This window comes from Salvelinus alpinus, chromosome 16, assembly GCF_045679555.1.
Source record: "Salvelinus alpinus chromosome 16, SLU_Salpinus.1, whole genome shotgun sequence".
NCBI lineage: Eukaryota > Metazoa > Chordata > Actinopteri > Salmoniformes > Salmonidae > Salvelinus > Salvelinus alpinus.
This window is the reverse complement of record NC_092101.1, coordinates 18,688,072-18,705,565: the sequence shown is the minus strand read 5'-3', so window position 1 is coordinate 18,705,565 and position 17,494 is coordinate 18,688,072. Positions and strand designations below refer to the sequence as shown.

The window sequence follows — 17,494 nt, the reverse complement described above, 5'->3', positions numbered from 1 at the left end:
CTCTCTCCTTCGAGCTGCAACCCTCGTCATTTCCCACCGACCGGTCCAAGATAGCATATATCATCACCCTGCTGTCGGAAAAAGCCCTAGCCTGGGCTACTGCTGTGTGGGATGCCCAAAGTCCCTGCTGTGCCAGCTACTCTACCTTTGCTGAAGAATTCAAGCGAGTGTTTCAAGGTCCTACCAGCGGTCCTGACTCAGCCAAACAGCTCCTGACTCTCCGCCAAGGTCGGCGCAGCGTGACGGACTATGCCATCCAGTTCCGCACGGTGGCAGCAGCGAGTGGCTGGAATGACGAGGCGCTCACAGTGTGCTTTTTGAAGGGTCTTTCCGACACCATCCAAGATGAACTGGCCACTCGGGAACCACCGGACAACCTCGAGTCCCTGATCAAGTTGGCTTCACGCATAGACCAGCGTCTGAGAGAGAGAGAGCTCAACCGTAGATCTCTCACCCTAGCTCCTATCGGTCCCAGCTCCGAGTCTCCACCTTTATCCCCGCTGACTCCACCGGAACCCATGCAGGTTGGACGCATCTCCCAGGCTGAGAGAGACCGCCGGATGAGGGAGCGATGCTGTCTATATTGCGGCAAACCGGGCCATTTCCTCTCCACGTGTCCCGGGCTCCAGGGAAAACGCACTCTCCCGTGCAGGCCTGGGAGGACGGTAACGGGAAACATAACCTCCTCTCATCCATCCAACTCCCGCCTGCTCATTCCAGTTACCCTTTCCTGGGACAACCACGAGCTTCCCCTTCAAGCCTTGGTAGACTCTGGAGCCGCAGGTAACTTCATGGATGGTGTCTGGGCGAAGGAGAATGGCGTTCCCTCTGAATCTCTAAGTGACCCCATAAGGGTTACTACGTTGGATGGAAGCCCTTTGGGATCTGGACTTGTCACTCGTGTCACTACCCCCTTGCGTCTTTCAGTTTCCCAACACCAGGAAGTGATGAACTTTCATCTGACCTCGTGTTCCGAGTTCCCTCTCGTCCTTGGATACCCCTGGCTTCACAGCCATAACCCTCACATCGACTGGTCTGTGGGCACTATCAAGCAGTGGGGTCCTACGTGCCAAGCCACTTGTATCTTCCCAAGTTCCCCGAGTTCCCCTCCCGAGTCTCTAGAATCCATCGACCTGTCCCGAGTTCCCAAGTGTTACCATGACCTCAAACCGGTATTTAGCAAACAGAGGGCCACCAAACTACCACCCCATAGACCTTACGATTGCCCCATCGACCTGTTTCCGGGCACCTGCCCCCCCAGGGGTCGGATCTTTTCCCTATCTCCTCCCGAACGAGCTGCTATGGATACCTACATCAAGGACGCTCTGGCAGCAGGCCTCATGCGTCCATCCGACCTCGCCGGCGGGAGCAGGGTTTTTCTTTGTGGCCAAAAAAGACGGGGGATTACGTCCTTGCATCGACTACCGGGGACTTAATGCCATAACCGTCCGTAACCGCTACCCGCTACCCCTTATGGCCACAGCCTTTGAGCTGCTCCAGGAAGCAGTGGTCTTCACTAAGCTTGACCTGCGGAACGCATACCATCTTGTGCGGATCAAACCCGGTGACGAGTGGAAGACCGCTTTCAACACGCCTACTGGTCACTACGAATACTTGGTGATGCCCTTCGGCCTGACCAACGCCCCGGCTGTGTTCCAAGCGCTCATAAACGATGTGCTTAGGGATATGCTTAACATTTTCGTGTTTGTTTACTTGGATGACATCCTCATCTTTTCGAGCTCCCTTCAAGAACACACTAAGCATGTCAGACAAGTGCTCAAACGACTCCTAGACAGCCATTTGTACGTTAAGCCGGAAAAGTGTGAATTCCATTCCTCTCGAGTACAGTTCCTGGGATTTGTAGTGGAACCCGGTCGAGTCCAGATGGACCCCAAGAAGGTAGGGGCGGTAGCAGATTGGCCCACCCCCAAGTCCGTTAAGGAAGTTCAGCGTTTCCTGGGCTTCACTAACTTCTACCGCAAGTTCATCAAGAACTTCAGCTCGGTGGCAGCCCCTCTCTCAGCTTTAACCAAGGGTGGCAACACAAGGTTTCTGTGGGGAAGAGAAGCTGAGACGGCCTTCCAAGGACTCAAGCAGCGCATCCTCTCTGCTCCCATCCTGACACTACCGACGGCGGATGAACCTTTTGTGGTGGAGGTAGACGCATCAGAGGTTGGTGTTGGAGCTGTCCTGTCTCAGAGGGGTGAAGACAAGAGGCTTCATCCTTGCGCCTTCTTCTCTCACCGGCTTACCCCGGCCGAGAGGAATTACGATGTGGGGGATCGTGAACTCCTAGCGGTTAAGATGGCATTGAAGGAATGGAGACACTGGCTCGAGGGGGCTTCTCAACCGTTTCAAGTGCTTACGGACCACAAAAATCTGGAGTATATCCAGCAGGCGACGCGGTTGAACTCCAGACAAGCTCGATGGTCTCTTTTCTTCAGCCGATTCCAGTTTATTCTCACCTATAGACCCGGGTCGAAGAATCTCAAACCGGATGCCTTGTCACGAGTCTACTCTCCTGCCATTCGAGAAGATACTGACATGACTGTTCTTCCTGCCGCTAAGATCGTGGCTCCGATCTCGTGGCAAGTGGAGGATACCGTGAAACAAGCTCAAGCCATCGAACCGAGCCCTGGAGGAGGTCCTGCTAATCGGTTGTTTGTTCCCAAGGCAGCAAGGTCCCAAGTCCTTCTGTGGGGGCACTCCTCTCGCCTCACCTGTCACCCGGGCGTAGGTCGCACCTTGGAGTTCATCCAGCGTAAGTTCTGGTGGCCCACCATAAAAGAAGACGTTGCCACTTTCGTTAAGGCCTGTTCCGTGTGCTGCCAGGGCAAATCTTCTCACCTCCGCCCTCAAGGACTCCTTCACCCTTTATCTATTCCCCACCGACCCTGGTCCCATATCTCGCTGGACTTTATTACTGGCCTTCCTCCGTCCCATGGTAATACTACGATCCTAGTCATCATCGACAGGTTTTCTAAGGCGGCCAGGTTTGTTCCCTTGACCAAATTACCTTCTGCCAAGGAAACAGCTGAGTTGGTGATTAACCATGTGTTCCGAGTCTTTGGCATCCCGCAAGATATGGTTTCCGACAGAGGTCCCCAGTTCGCCTCAAGGTTTTGGAAGGCCTTCTGCCAACTCATAGGGGCCACGGCCAGTTTATCTTCAGGGTACCATCCGGAGTCCAACGGCCAAACTGAGAGGATGAATCAGGAGCTGGAAACCACCCTCAGATGTATGGTTTCCAACAACCCATCCACATGGTCATCCTTCATTGTTTGGGCCGAGTACGCGCACAACACCTTGTGCTCCTCCTCCACTGGTATATCCCCGCACGAGTGTCAGTTTGGCTATGCTCCTCTATTGTTCCCGGACCAAGAGGCAGAAGTCAGAGTGCCTTCAGCCTCGAGGTTCATCAGACGCTGTCGGCTTACGTGGAAGAAGGCCCGTCTTAATCTTCTGCGTTCCTCACAGCAGTACCAACGACAAGCCAACAGACGTCGCCGTCCCGGTCCTACCCTGTACCCCGGCCAGAGAGTATGGCTCTCAACAAAAAACTTACCGCTACGGGTGGAGTCTCGCAAGCTGTCCCAGAGATTCATCGGACCCTTTAAGATTGCCAGGAGAGTCAATCCCGTTACTTTTCGCCTGCACTTACCCAGATCCCTTAAAATCAATCCCACATTTCACATTTCTTTATTAAAACCTGTTGTCTTTTCTCCCCTTATTCCGGCAGGCAGACCTCCCCCTCCGCCCCGTGTCATCGGAGGCCAGTCGGCTTATACCGTCCACCGGATACTGGACTCCCGCCGGGTGCAGCGGTCCTGGCAGTATCTGGTGGACTGGGAAGGCTACGGTCCCGAGGAGCGCTCCTGGGTTCCTGCCAAGGACATACTGGACCCTGACCTCATTCGTCAGTTCAGGGCCCTCCACCCTGAGAAGGCTGGTAGGAACGTCAGGAGCCGTTCCTAGGAGGGGGATTCTGTCAGGTTTTGGCCAGGACTGTTCTGTTTTTTTGTCACTAGATGTCCCCATTGCACCTTTTTTTTGTACCTTTTGTTTTTCCCTTGCTCTAATTATTGTTTGCACCTGTATGTCGTTCCCTTGTTAGTATTTAATCCCTGTGTGTTTCTCAGTTCCTTGCTCAGTGTTTGTATGTTAGCACCCAGCCCCAGCCCAAGCCTTGTTGTGAACATTTATTTTTCTCTTGTTGGATTTTCCAGAGGTTCTCTGGTTTTGTTCTTTTGTATTTTGTATTAGTCTTTTGAGGTTTGTTTTTCCCTTGCTGTTTTTACCACTTTGTGGATTTTCTTTGTTTTTTGGAAGATATCTATTTTTTATTAAACCACCATCTCTAGTACTGCTGTGTCTGCCTCATCTTCTGGGTTCTGCCGTTTTAGTGACTGTTTCTCGCACCGGGTCCTGACACTACGAGACCAAAACAGCTGAGAAGTTTAGCCTTGCGCTTCAACGCTCCTGGTTGTTGTGGAAATTGACTCACTACTACTGTTTACTTCCCACATCTACGTCATCTCGCTTCTGTAAGTCTACCTTTAAACCTAACCTATCCTATGATTTGACCCTTCACCTTATGCATTTCTGCCCGACAGTGGCAAGAAGTAACATCTCTCCCCCTATAAAAAATAAATAATCAAGAGTGTACAAAGCTGTCATCAAGGCAAAGGGTGGCTACTTTGAAGAATCTAAATTATAAAATATATTTTTATTTGTTTAACACTTTTTTGGTTACTACATTATTCCATATGTGTTATTTCATAGTTTTGATGTCTTCCCTATTATTCTACAATGTAGAAAATAGTACAAATAAAGAAAAACCCTTGAATGAGTAGGTGTGTCCAAACTTTTGACCGGTAGTGTATATACAACACGTAAATGTCTCCTAGCCTCCCACACAGGATACTTTCTGTCCCAAACACTAAAACAAAAACTGAAACAAAATAATATAAAAACATAATATATACAACTTAAACAACTAGTAAAGTAGATCTGAAAAATAATTGAAACTAAATAGAATTTCAAATACAAATCTTAAAACGTATAGAAATAAAAACGAATATAAAAAACACAAAACTATAATAACCTTGGTCACAAGAACCTCCACCAGGGGGGACTGCAGCGTCCCCAAACGAACCACCACCTTTTCCCAATTTGCTTTCTCATACGGAGCTATTTTCATGTTTATATGTTCACCTGCCCGGGACTGCAGATGTAAATTAGCTGTAAAATATAATCTGGTGCAACGCATCACTTCTCACTTCTCACTTCTGAGATGTTTTTGTTGTACATTGTCCCTGTCCAAATAAACGTAATAAAACAAGAAAGAAAGCGTGCACTGCTCCAACTCAGACAAGGAGCCCCGCCTGGCCACCTTCGTGCCACCAGCATCACATGTGTACACGTACACAAATAAACACACATGTAAACGTGTGAGTGCACACAGTCACACAAACACACAGCAAAGGCTCATATGTGCCATTTACATGCATCCATGGCTTGTCAAAATAATGTTTACCAGATACACAATATTCTGGGCCTTGCTAGTAATATCATTACAGTGAAAAGCAGGACTGGCGTGCCTGTGAATTTCTACCTGATTTGGTATCACTGTGACTCTTCTGTGTACCTTATCCTTCTAATCAGATCGGGTTCTATTGACTCATCACTAGCAGGGCAGAATCAATCCTCCCTTACCTCGTCACCTGGGTCCGAGTGTTGAAGTCCAGCGATCGCATCGACTTTAACACCTCAATGCAGCCCATGTACTGCAAAGATAGAAAAGATAGAAAAATACTTTATTACATGATAGATTTCCAACCAGATGTATTATTATATAGATCATTTTTCTCAAGCCAATTAAAGCACTTTAGGTCATGAGACTTGAACTGTCATGACAGCCTTTTTCACTGATACATGGTGCTACGGCAATAGCATGTATCACACACAGAGTAGCATGTATTTCCAGAATGGTTAACACATAGCATGTATGACAATCATTTATACCATAGTACTAAAGGCCCAGTTATTTGCAGGCAGTGTGAGTGGCGGAGTAATGGCCACATTAAGGTGGTAATAATGTCTCCATGACTAGATTAGCAACACTGAGAACTCAGTGTATTCAGGGAACTGTAGCTGCAGAGGAGCAGAGGAGTGTGTGTGTGTGTGTGTGTGTGTGTGTGTGTCACTGGGGACCAGGCAAAGTGCTCTGGGAGAGGGGACTCCATCAACTCCTACTACACCAAAAATACTAATTATACAAGATACGTATGCTAAATATACTTGGACATTAAATGTGCCACGTTACTGAACCATATCAGTATCGAGGTCATATAAACATCATAGGCATAGGCCAAATTAGATGATGTTAAAATAGGCCACAACGGAGTCCTCATATAGCTCCTCCCACCAGCATCCACTGAGATAGGGTATGTATACTGTACGGTAGTCCCCTTTACTTTCAAAGGTGTAAGAGCTTATTCGACGCTCTATCATTCATGTCCATGCATCCTCATTTGACTCAAGCTCAATCAATGTCTTCTTAGTTTGTTGTCTGGATCTGTTGTTGTGGCTGGCTGCTGCCAGAGACAGGGAGATAAATAATCAGGCTAACTCCTCTGCCTGAGAGCTAAATGAGCACCCTAACCAGATTAGGAGACTGGGGAAGTCTTCCATCAGGCAGACGGTCTTCTTCTTCTCCCTCTTTCCCTCTCCTTCTCTCTCTCAATGCCTTCATTGTCACACTCTCTTCCGCACGATTCAATGTCCCATCGAGCTCTCAACTTTCCTTCCGCCCCCCGGCAGAATCTCTAATACTCCCTTCCTGGAACCAGTGATGCAGCGTTTCCAAGAAACATTCCAGAGAAATGGCGAAAATGTGCCTTTATTCTCTGAAAGAGACGCCATCTCAGCCACTGCCTTGCCTTCAAGGAAGTGAACATCAACGAAGGATATCTATCATATTACTGGGGCTAATCTGGCCCCACTATCACTGCAACAGAGAACATCCTGTTCAAGTCTCCAGCCAAAGTTTATTATCTAATATCTCTGCTGCTGCTGCTCGGCTCTCCAGATAGAAGCAGGGGTCAGCAGGGAGAGACTGGCAAGGGGCTCATGTTGCTCAGTGGAAAAGGTATACTGTACTGTCGCCACCTGTCAGTTGAACCAAGTTGCAATTTTATTTTTTATTTCTTACGTTGCGGTTTGCCAGGCCAGGAAGTCTGCATTGCAGTGGCTTGGCTTTTGAAGTGGCAGATGCAGGGCCGCCACACCACAAATGCTGGTTCAACTTGCCCGGCTGATTGGCTGGCCGCGGTGGAAGAAAGGAAGTGACTGGGTGGAAATGTGCAGGAAAGAAGATACACACTACATGGTAAGTATATGGCCACCTGTTCGTCGAACATCTCATTCCAAAATCATGAGCATTAATATGGAGTTGGTCCCCCCTTTGCTGCTATAACAGCCTCCACTCTTCTGGGAAGGCTTTCCACTATATGTTGGAACATTGCTGCGGGGACTTGCTTCCATTCAGCCACAAGAGCATTAGTCGGGCACTGATGTTGGGTGATTAGGCCCTTGGCTCGCAGACGGAGTTGCAATTTATCCCAAAGGTGTCCGATGGGGTTGAGGTAAGGGCTCTGTGCAGGCCAGTCATGTTCTTCCACACTGATCTCGACAAACCATTTCTGTATTGACCTCGCTTTGTGCACGGGGGTATTGTCATGCTGTAACAGGAAAGGGCCTTCCCCAAACTGTTGCCACAAAGTTGGAGGCACAGAATCATCTAAAATGTCATTGTATGCTGTAGCATTTCCCTTCACTGGATTTCCATTAACATTTCCCTTCACTGGAACTAAGGGGCCTAGCCAAAACCATGAAAAACAGCCCCAGACTATTATTCCTCCTCCACCCAACTTTATAGTGGCACTATGCATTCAGGCATTCTCTTGGCATCCACTAAACCCAGATTCGTCCATTGGCCTGCCAGATGGTGAAGCGTGATTCATCACTCCAGAGAACAAGCTTCCACTGCTCCAGAGTCCAATGGCAGTGAGCTTTACACCACTCCAGCCGACGCTTGAGCCGTTGCTGCTCCTAGACGTTACAATAACAGCACTTACAGTTGACCGGGGCAGGTCTAGCAGGACAGAAATTTGACTGACTGATTTGTTGGAAATATGGAATCCTATGATGGTGCCATGTTGAAAGTCACTGAGCTCTTCAGTACGGCCCATTCTACTGCCAATGTTTGTCTATGGAGATTGCATGGCTGTGTGCTCGATTTTATACACTTGCCAGCAATGGGTGTGGCTGAAATAGCGGAATCCACTAATTTGAAGGGGTATCCACACACGTTTGGCCATGTAGTGTATGTCATGATGACAAAGAGATAAGCAGAGAGCAGCATAAATCTGCTGTCATACAGACTGTAATAGATTCACTGGTGCTCCTCCCTGCACACCACATTATATAGAGAGGATGAAAAGACACAACGCCCCTTATATACACACATCTTATCTGCCTGTCTTGCTGCAGGGGCCATTTATGTAAATATTATTATAACGGATTAGGCTAGAGCAAACTGCTAATGAAAACTTGTGCAGGGCACAACCATAATGAAATATTTCCTGTAATGCTCTCTGGTGTTTCCTCTCAGTGTAGCATGTTTAACTGTGGATTATATTAGGCATGGCAGAGTCAGAGGCGTTAATGTGAGGAAAGCACGGTTAGGGAAGCCCCTGGCTGAGTGTTCACTCTATGCTGTCTGCTACTACTACTCCTCAGTGTTAATGCAGATGGACTCGTTGACCCTGCTATGTCACCCTAGTTCTTCCCTACCACGTGTGATACAAATGACTGTGATTAAATGTAATGGTGTATAGGAATGAATGGTGCCTGTGTGATGTAATTAGAAAGCGTGCTTGGGCCTAGACTGTGCTAATAAAGAGCCATGTCGTTTTGTTGAGGCTGGGGGGAGTAGAGGAGGGGGGGATGGGAAGAGCGAAGGGGCAGAGGGAATTGCTGAGGGGAGATCATTGACGTCAAACAGTCTGCCTTGGATGTAACCCATTGTGAGCCAGAATCACGGGCTTAGACTAGGAAATTACATCTTACTCACTAAAAGACACAATGGTTTTTAAAATGACCTATTTCATTGGACAATATTATCATTTGTTTTCTATATTTCTCAGATACGCTTCTATTTGTAAGTCAAATTTCAATAACATTTATTTATAAAGCCCTTCTTACATCAGCTGATGTCACAAAGTGCTGTACAGAAACCCAGCCTAAAACCCCAAACAGCAAGCAATGCAGGTGTAGAAGCATGGTGGCTAGGAAAAACTCCCTAGAATGGCCAGAACCTAAGAAGAAACCTAGAGAGGAACCAGGCTTTGAGGGGTAAGTGTAGTTTGACCAAATGTGTGATAACACCTAATGTATCCACTACCATCAGGATTTGTAAAAAGATCATTACCATTGTCACTGATTAAGACTGTATGTATTGTATGCATGTCTGTCCAAAATGATATGACATCCAATATTTAACTTAGGTGGAAACAATCAAACTAAGATCAAGAAACATGCCACTCACTCACACACACACTCGCACACTAGCACACTCGCACACACACACACAGACACACACACAGACACACACACACACACACACACACACACACACACACACACACACACACACACACACACACACACACACACACACACACACACACACACACACACACACACACACACACACACGTCTCTCATTCATCACATGCAATATGTGTTGTTCTGTTTACGATTCCATTCTGTTTATTTCCTCCTTCCCACCCACCCACCCTGAAGCCTGAAGCCTGTAGGCTGACGCAGTCTCCCCACCACACCACAGCAAACAAAGCAGAGAGAGCCATCTATCTGGATTAAATCATGTATTCCTCCTCAACCTCGACCCATTGGGTGCATAACACACTGCCTGACATTTGCATGTCCAATTGTATCCAAGAGACACCTTTAGGGTGGTGAATCATCTTAACGTTGATATTATTTCTAAGGAATGAAACGTCCCAAATGTTAACTGCAAACAGGATATCTTCTTACAGTTTTGTCTTATTAAAGCTTTACTGAGGGGATTTAAATGATTCACTATTCTACAGGTTTTTTTGTGAACAACATAACATGAACTCTGGGTGGAAACCATCAACAAGCTGTCAAATTATCGCTGATAGATACAGTATTTAACTGCATGGAAGACGACCCTTAAAAAATGCAATGCAGAAATGCTCAAAGGTATGCTGAACGATAACAACATTTGGGTAATGCACAAAGCTGTAGAGGGGCTGCATGTATGGTTACTCACCCTGACTATGTAGGAAGCCCCAGGGCCTGTGATCTTCTTGTCTGGGTGCAGCCAGCCCTGGGAGGGCTTGTGGATGAAGCTGCCCTTCTGGTTGAAGTCCTCCCCTCCCAGCCACATGCCCTCCACCCTTGTCCTGCGGTTCATCCCCGTCCTGGATCCGCTGTGGCCCCCGGGGCTCCCTGTGCACTCTGCAGCCCCTGCGCCGTGGCCGCCTGGACTGGCTGAGCCCGCTGCAGATCTCTGCCTGCTAATGGCCTGTAGGGAACAGGGGTTGACACACACAGGGTCACAGGAGTTCAAAACAGAAGCCAGACTGGCCACGGGACCATTGGGGGCAGAAGTTCCACTGGGGCCGTGCGAGCCCTGCGATGAGGGGGCTGCAGCCTTGCCCGAGTCCTTGCTGGAGCTGGAGTTGGAGGGGCTCCTGCTGAGCAGCGAGTTAGAGAACTTCCACTGAGGCATCCTGGGGATGAGCATGCAGAAAGTGGTGGTGGCGTCCTGCTCCCCGTCCAGGCAGGGGGAGTCGGCCAGAGCAGGGGCTGCGGAAGAGGACCGTGGGATGGACTCCAGAGGAGGCAGGGGGGGCAGTGGCAGGCTGGGGGCGGAGGGGAGGACCACCGGGGTGGCCACCACTTTTCCGCTCATAGCTAAGCTCTGCATCAGGTCGTCGGAGGAGGTCACAGAGTCGTTGCGAAAGCGGCCATACTTTGGCTTAAGTAGCATGCCCGGAGGAGCAGCCTGAAGCAGAGGCTGAGAGGGGCTGACAGAGGATGAGGGGAAGGGGAAAGGGGGAGGGGGAGAGGTGCAATGGAAGAGAGGGAAAAAATCTGCAAAATCTTCCGGAAATAGCTGTATCCCCTGTTGAGTGAGTGCTGTATGGTCCTCTCCCACTCACACAGGCTCATTTCACTCTCCAGCCTCTCTGCATCTGAGCTGGCCTGCTCCAGCCTTCTCCCTTTCTCTGGCTCGCTCACACTCTCCCCCACTCTCTCTCTCTCTCTCTCTCTCTGGGTGATGTCATTGTGTTATTGCTTGTCTATTCGCCCTGCCCAGCTGCTCTCAGACAGCATTAGCTATCACACATCTGCCTGAGCCTCCCTCCTAGCGCACACACACAAGCATTCACACACATACACGCACGCACGTTCATTCGTTCACACAGTCAGCATCTACATGCAGAGCACAGACACCATTTACACATTATATTGTCCCTGCATGTGGCAATGACAGAAAGACAGAGCTTCCGACCATAAGACATACCGTAGGCAATTGCTGCAAAAGCAAAGCATGCATGCCTGCAGCCATTTTTAACAAAGACCATCAATGAATTATTTAGTGAAGAGAGTCAATACACATCATATTTTAGCTACTATACATTAACATCAATATTTCACATTTATGGGACTGAATTGTGCTGCCGGTATATTAAGATAAAGCAGCTGTGACTTTGACAAAATGCAATTAATTATCAGTGGTTGTAGAGATGTAAAACATTTGAGAAAAGCCCACTATACCTGAATGTCTTATCTCTCTGCTCGCTACACTTCTGATTTCATAATGGGATGATGATGACTGAGAGCCGGGACTTGACTGAGGAACATGATCTCTTTGACAATCTTTTCTTGTTTCGAATGTGAGAGAGTCACACGTCAAGGGAAACACATTCATTAGTATTGTGCAATATGGGGTGCTGTGACGTTAGAAACCCCAATTTCCTTTTGGTGTTGACGTCAATGTCCCCAGTATCGCATCCAAACTGCATCCTCTGTCACAGGCAACAAATAACAGGAAGTACTCTCCTCTGCTGTGTGGTTGGTATGTGTTCTGTGTGTAGTGTAAGTGTTCACCACCCATCTCCCTACAGTATATAGAATACAAAGGTTTGTACTTAATCCATAACTACTAAAGAAAATAATTATTTAGCAAATGGTTTGGCACAGCACCTAATTCAATAATAAGGAAAAAGCAATAATGAATGTGCACCTGTCAACAATAAAGTAGCTGAAATTAACTTATTTTCTATCTAGCATATGTAAAATTGTAATGAATGAATCTATTTATTTTTGCTATAGAATATGAAAACAATTCATATTCAGATTGACTATATAGACCCTTTTCCAGTACACAACACACTGACGTCAAGCACAGATGCGCCCAACTTTTGGGGGCAGTAAGAAAGCCATCGCCATCCGTGCCCATTCAACATAGCCTAGATTTACGTTTGTATTACTTCTAAACAAAACTACTTTTTTGGGTTCTCATAATATGCTTACAATGATGTTTTGATTCTTGCTTGAATAGTCGCTAAGATTATATTTGGTTGTGTTCTTTGCAAAATAACTATTTTGGATGCAGCAGTTGTTAGCTAAAATGCTAACTCTCATTGATATACTGTAGGCTGCAGCAAAAGCTAGCCAAAGAGACATTTTACTGGTTGAAGTTGAAGTGTTTTTTAAGTATAATGCAGTTGATTTGCAATGATGACACAAACATTATATTAAGCAGGACATTCACACGAGCCTTAAAATTCAATTATAATACAAAAGTAGTATGACATGCTTTTTTTTGCTGGCGTTCTATAAGAACTCCCCCTTGTTCTGACACCAACTTGCGCACATCACCCTCGTGCTGCAATGTTTGCAAACACAGAAAGGGGTCTATGAGTTCAAATCATTCGGTGTGATGGGGAAATATGGCCACGGCATGTGACTCATGTCCAATAATGGTGGAATGTAACATCCAATGTCCAAATGCACACATATTTATTGCATTTGTCATGAAGCAGGCAAAAACGAACAAAGCTAACAATAAAGTTCTACTGAGAATTACTCCCAGTAACAATCCCAGCCCGTCCTATCTGTGTGACCTCTCTCCCCATGTCTCCACTCTCTCAAGAGATCTATCCACAGTCTTCTAAAGGTGCCTACTGGAGGAAATCAGACCTTTTAGCTCCCCACTCTAAACTCGTAGAAGAAAATGTGCTATCTAGAACCTAAACTGGTTCTTCGGCTGTCCCCATAGGAGAACCCTTTTGAAGAACAATTGTAGGTTCCAGGTTTAGGTTTGGGTTCCACGTAGGACCCTTTCCACAGAGGGTTTTTACCTGAAAACAAAAAGAGTTCTCCTATGGGGACAACCGAAGAACCCTTTTGGAACCCTTTTTTCTAAGAGTGTAGTCCTCTCTCATTCTCTCACTTTCACATTACCACAGAAGGGGGAAGAGTCATCTCAGAAAGCCACAACAAAGTGGGTTAAGCAGGGATTTGTTCTGCTCACCTTTCTGGGAAAAATATTTTGTCACGCAGCAGAAAACCAAACCCAAGGTCATATTATCAGACACACAGGAAGTGGACTTAGAATATTAATAGAGTGAAATACAATCATTTAAATCTGAAGCCATTCTGCTCTGGAACACTGCACTACTCAGCTCAAGTGATACAGTGCCTTCAGAAAGTATTCATACCCCTTGACATATTCTACATTTTGTTGTGTTACAGCCTGAAGTCAAAATGCATTAAATATATGTGTTTTCTTACCCATCTACACGCAATACCCCATAATGACAAAGTTAAATTATTTTTTAGAAATGTTTGCACATTTATTGCAATGAAATACAGAAATATCTCACTCACTTAAGTATTCACACCCCTGAGTCTATACTTTGTAGAAGCCCCTTTGGCAGTGATTACAGCTGTGAGTCTTTCGAGGTAAGTCTCTAAGAGCTTTCCACACCTGGATTGTGCAACATTTGCCCATTATTTAAAAAAGGTATCAAGCTCTGTCAAATTGGTTGTTGATCATTGCTAGACAAAAATTGTCAAGGCTTGCAATAGATTTTCAAGTAGAATTAGGTCAAAACTGTAACTCAGCCACTCAGGAACATTCACTGTCTTCTTGGTAAGCAACTCCAGTGTAGGTTTGGCCTTGTGTTTTAGGTTATTGTTCTGCTGAAAGGTGAATTAATCTCCCAGTGTCTGATGGAAAGCAGACTGAACCAGGTTTTCCTTTAGGATTTTGCCTGTCCTTAGCTCCATTCTGTTTCTTTTTTACCCTGTAAAACTCCCCAGTCCTTAACGATTACAAGCATACCCATAACATGATGTAGCCACCACTATGCTTAAAAATATTAAGAGTGGTACTCAGTAATGTGTTGTATTGGATTTGCCCCAACCATAAAACTTTGTATTCAGGGCAAAAAGTTAATTGCTTTGACACATTTTTTGAAATATTACTTTAGTGCCTTACTGCAAACAGGATGTATGTTTTGGAAAATGTTTTATACTGTACAGGCTTCCTTCTTTTCACTCTGTCAATTAGGTTAGTATTGTGGAGTAACTACAATCACAGCCATTCAACTCTGTGACTGTTTTAAGGTCACCATTGGCCGCATGGTGAAATCCCTGAGCAGTTTCCTTCCTCTCCGGCAACTGAGTTAGAAAGAATCCCTGTATCTTTGTAGTGACTGGTTGTATTGATACAAAATCCAAATTGTAATTAATAACTCAAAGGGATATTCAATGTCTGCTTTTTTTTTTTTTAACCCATCTACCAATAGATGACCTTCTTTGCGAGGCATTGGAAAATCTCCCTGGTCTTTGTGGTTGAATCTGTGTTCAAAATGCACTGCTTGATTAAGGGACACCCTGTCACGTTCCTGACCTATTTATGTTAGTTTGTTGTATGTGTTAGTTGGTCAGGACGTGAGTTTGGGTGGGCATTCTATGTTGTCTGTTTCTATGTTGGTTTAAGGGTTGCCTGGTATGGCTCTCAATTAGAGGCAGGTGTTTGGCGTTCCTCTAATTGAGAGTCATATTTAGGTAGGTTGTTTCACAGTGTTCGTTGTGGGTGGTTGTCGCTGTGTCTGTGTTTATTGCACCACACGGTACTGTCTCGTCTCTCGTTCGTTCTTTCCTGTTCATGAGTACATTGTTTTTTATGTTCACCAGTTCAGGTCTGTTTAACGTCGTTTGTTGTTTTTGTAGTTTATGCAAGTATAAGTTTTTGTGTTCGTCTTCGTCAGCAAATAAATCTATATGTATTCACAACCCGCTGCACCTTGGTTTAATCCCTGCTCCTCCTCTTCGGAGGAGGAGGAGAGTCGTTACAGAACCACCCACCAAATTACCAGAACCAAGCAGTGGGGAAAAGGGAGAGCTCAACAGAGCAACCAGGACTTGTGGACTTGGGAGGACGAGTTGAACGGAGAAGGACCCTGGGCACAGGCTGGGGAGTATCGCCGCCCCAAAGCTGAGCTGGAGGAAGCGAAAGCTGAGCGGCGGCGATATGAGGCAGCACGGCAGCGGGACAGGTACGAGAGGCAACCCCAGAAATTTTTTGGGAGGAGGCTAGAGAGGAGTGTGGCTAAGCCAGGTAGCAGACCTGAGCGCACTCCTCGTGCTTATTATAAGCAACGCGTCACTGGTCAGGCACCGTGTTATGCGGTTAAGCGCACGGTGCCCATAGCCCGGTGCGCTATAGAGCAGCCCCCCGAAAGTGTCATGTGAGTGTGGGCATCCAGCCGGGGCGTATTGTGCCTGCTCAGCGCGTTTGGTCTCCGGTACGCAGTTTCGGTCCAGGGTATCCTGCGCAGGCTCTGCGTGCTGTGTCTCCGGAGCGCTGGGAGGGTGCAGTGCGTCCTATGCCTACGCTCCGCTCGTACCGGGCAAATGTGGTAGTGGAGCCTAAGAGAGAAGTGAGCGTAGTAGGCACTAGATCTCCAGTGCTCATCCACAGCCCGGTTCAACCTGTGCCTGCACTCTGGAGGGTACGGGCTGGTGTAGTATTCCAGCCTGGGGGAGTGGTGCCAAGGCTGCGCACCAGAGCTCCAGTACTCCCCCACAGCCCGGTCCTTCAGGTGCCTCTTAACATCAAGCCTCCTGTAGGTCTCTCCAGCCTGGTGGGTCCTGTGGCAGCCCCACGCACCAGGCTGTCTCTCCGTCTCCTCCCTACAGGTGTGCCCGTCTGCCCAGCGGCGCCTGAACTGCCCGTCTGCCCAGCGGCGCTTGAGCTGCCCGTCTGCCCAGCGGCGCCTGAACTGCCAGTCTGCCCAACGGCGCCTGAACTGCCCGTCTGCCATGAGCCTGCAAAGCCGCCCGTCTGCCATGAGCCTGCAAAGCCGCCCGTCTGCCATGAGCCGCTAGAGCCGTCCGCCAGACAGGAGCCGCTAGAGCCGTCCGCCAGACAGGAGCCGCTAGAGCCGTCCGCCAGACAGGAGCCGCTAGAGCCGTCCGCCAGACAGGAGCCGCTAGAGCCGTCCGCCAGACAGGAGCCGCTAGAGCCGTCCGCCAGACAGGAGCCGCTAGAGCCGTCCGCCAGACAGGAGCCGCTAGAGCCGTCCGCCAGACAGGAGCCGCTAGAGCCGTCCGCCAGACAGGAGCCGCTAGAGCCGTCCGCCAGACAGGAGCCGCTAGAGCCGTCCGCCAGACAGGAGCCGCTAGAGCCGTCCGCCAGACAGGAGCCGCTAGAGCCGTCCGCCAGACAGGAGCCGCTAGAGCCGTCCGCCAGACAGGAGCCGCTAGAGCCGTCCGCCAGACAGGAGCCGCCAGAGCCGTCCGCCAGACAGGAGCCGCCAGAGCCTTCCGCCAGACAGGAGCCGCCAGAGCCTTCCGCCAGACCGGATCAGCCAGAGCCTTCCGCCAGACCGGATCAGCCGGAGCCTTCCGCCAGACCGGATCAGCCGGAGCCTTCCGCCAGACCGGATCAGCCGGAGCCTTCCGCCAGACCGGATCAGCCGGAGCCTTCCGCCAGACCGGATCAGCCGGAGCCTTCCGCCAGACCGGATCAGCCGGAGCCTTCCGCCAGACCGGATCAGCCGGAGCCTTCCGCCAGACCGGATCAGCCGGAGCCTTCCGCCAGACCGGATCGGCCGGAGCCTTCCGCCAGACCGGATCTCAGCCGGAGCCTTCCGCCAGACCGGATCAGCCGGAGCCTTCCGCCAGACCGGATCGGCCGGAGCCTTCCGCCAGACCGGATCGGCCGGAGCCTTCCGCCAGACCGGATCGGCCGGAGCCTTCCGCCAGACCGGATCGGCCGGAGCCTTCCGCCAGACCGGATCGGCCGGAGCCTTCCGCCAGACCGGATCGGCCGGAGCCTTCCGCCAGACCGGATCGGCCGGAG

The 17,494-nt window shown here is 48.6% G+C and overlaps 1 protein-coding gene across 4 annotated transcripts in view; it reads right to left on the bottom strand.

Moving 5' to 3' along the window:
• LOC139541037 (SHC-transforming protein 2-like) overlaps positions 1-17,494 on the bottom strand; it is a 32,760-nt gene that overhangs the window by 12,642 nt on the left and 2,624 nt on the right. Inside the window, exons 1-3 of one of the 4 annotated variants that reach the window (XM_071345199.1) lie at positions 11,893-13,817; positions 10,379-10,633; positions 5,716-5,786 (exon numbers count right to left, since the gene is read on the bottom strand). In XM_071345199.1, coding sequence (XP_071201300.1) covers positions 5,716-5,786; positions 10,379-10,522 — 215 coding nt within the window. In that variant the 5' untranslated portion in view covers positions 10,523-10,633; positions 11,893-13,817. The other 3 variants (XM_071345198.1, XM_071345196.1, XM_071345197.1) reach the window with 3 other exon arrangements.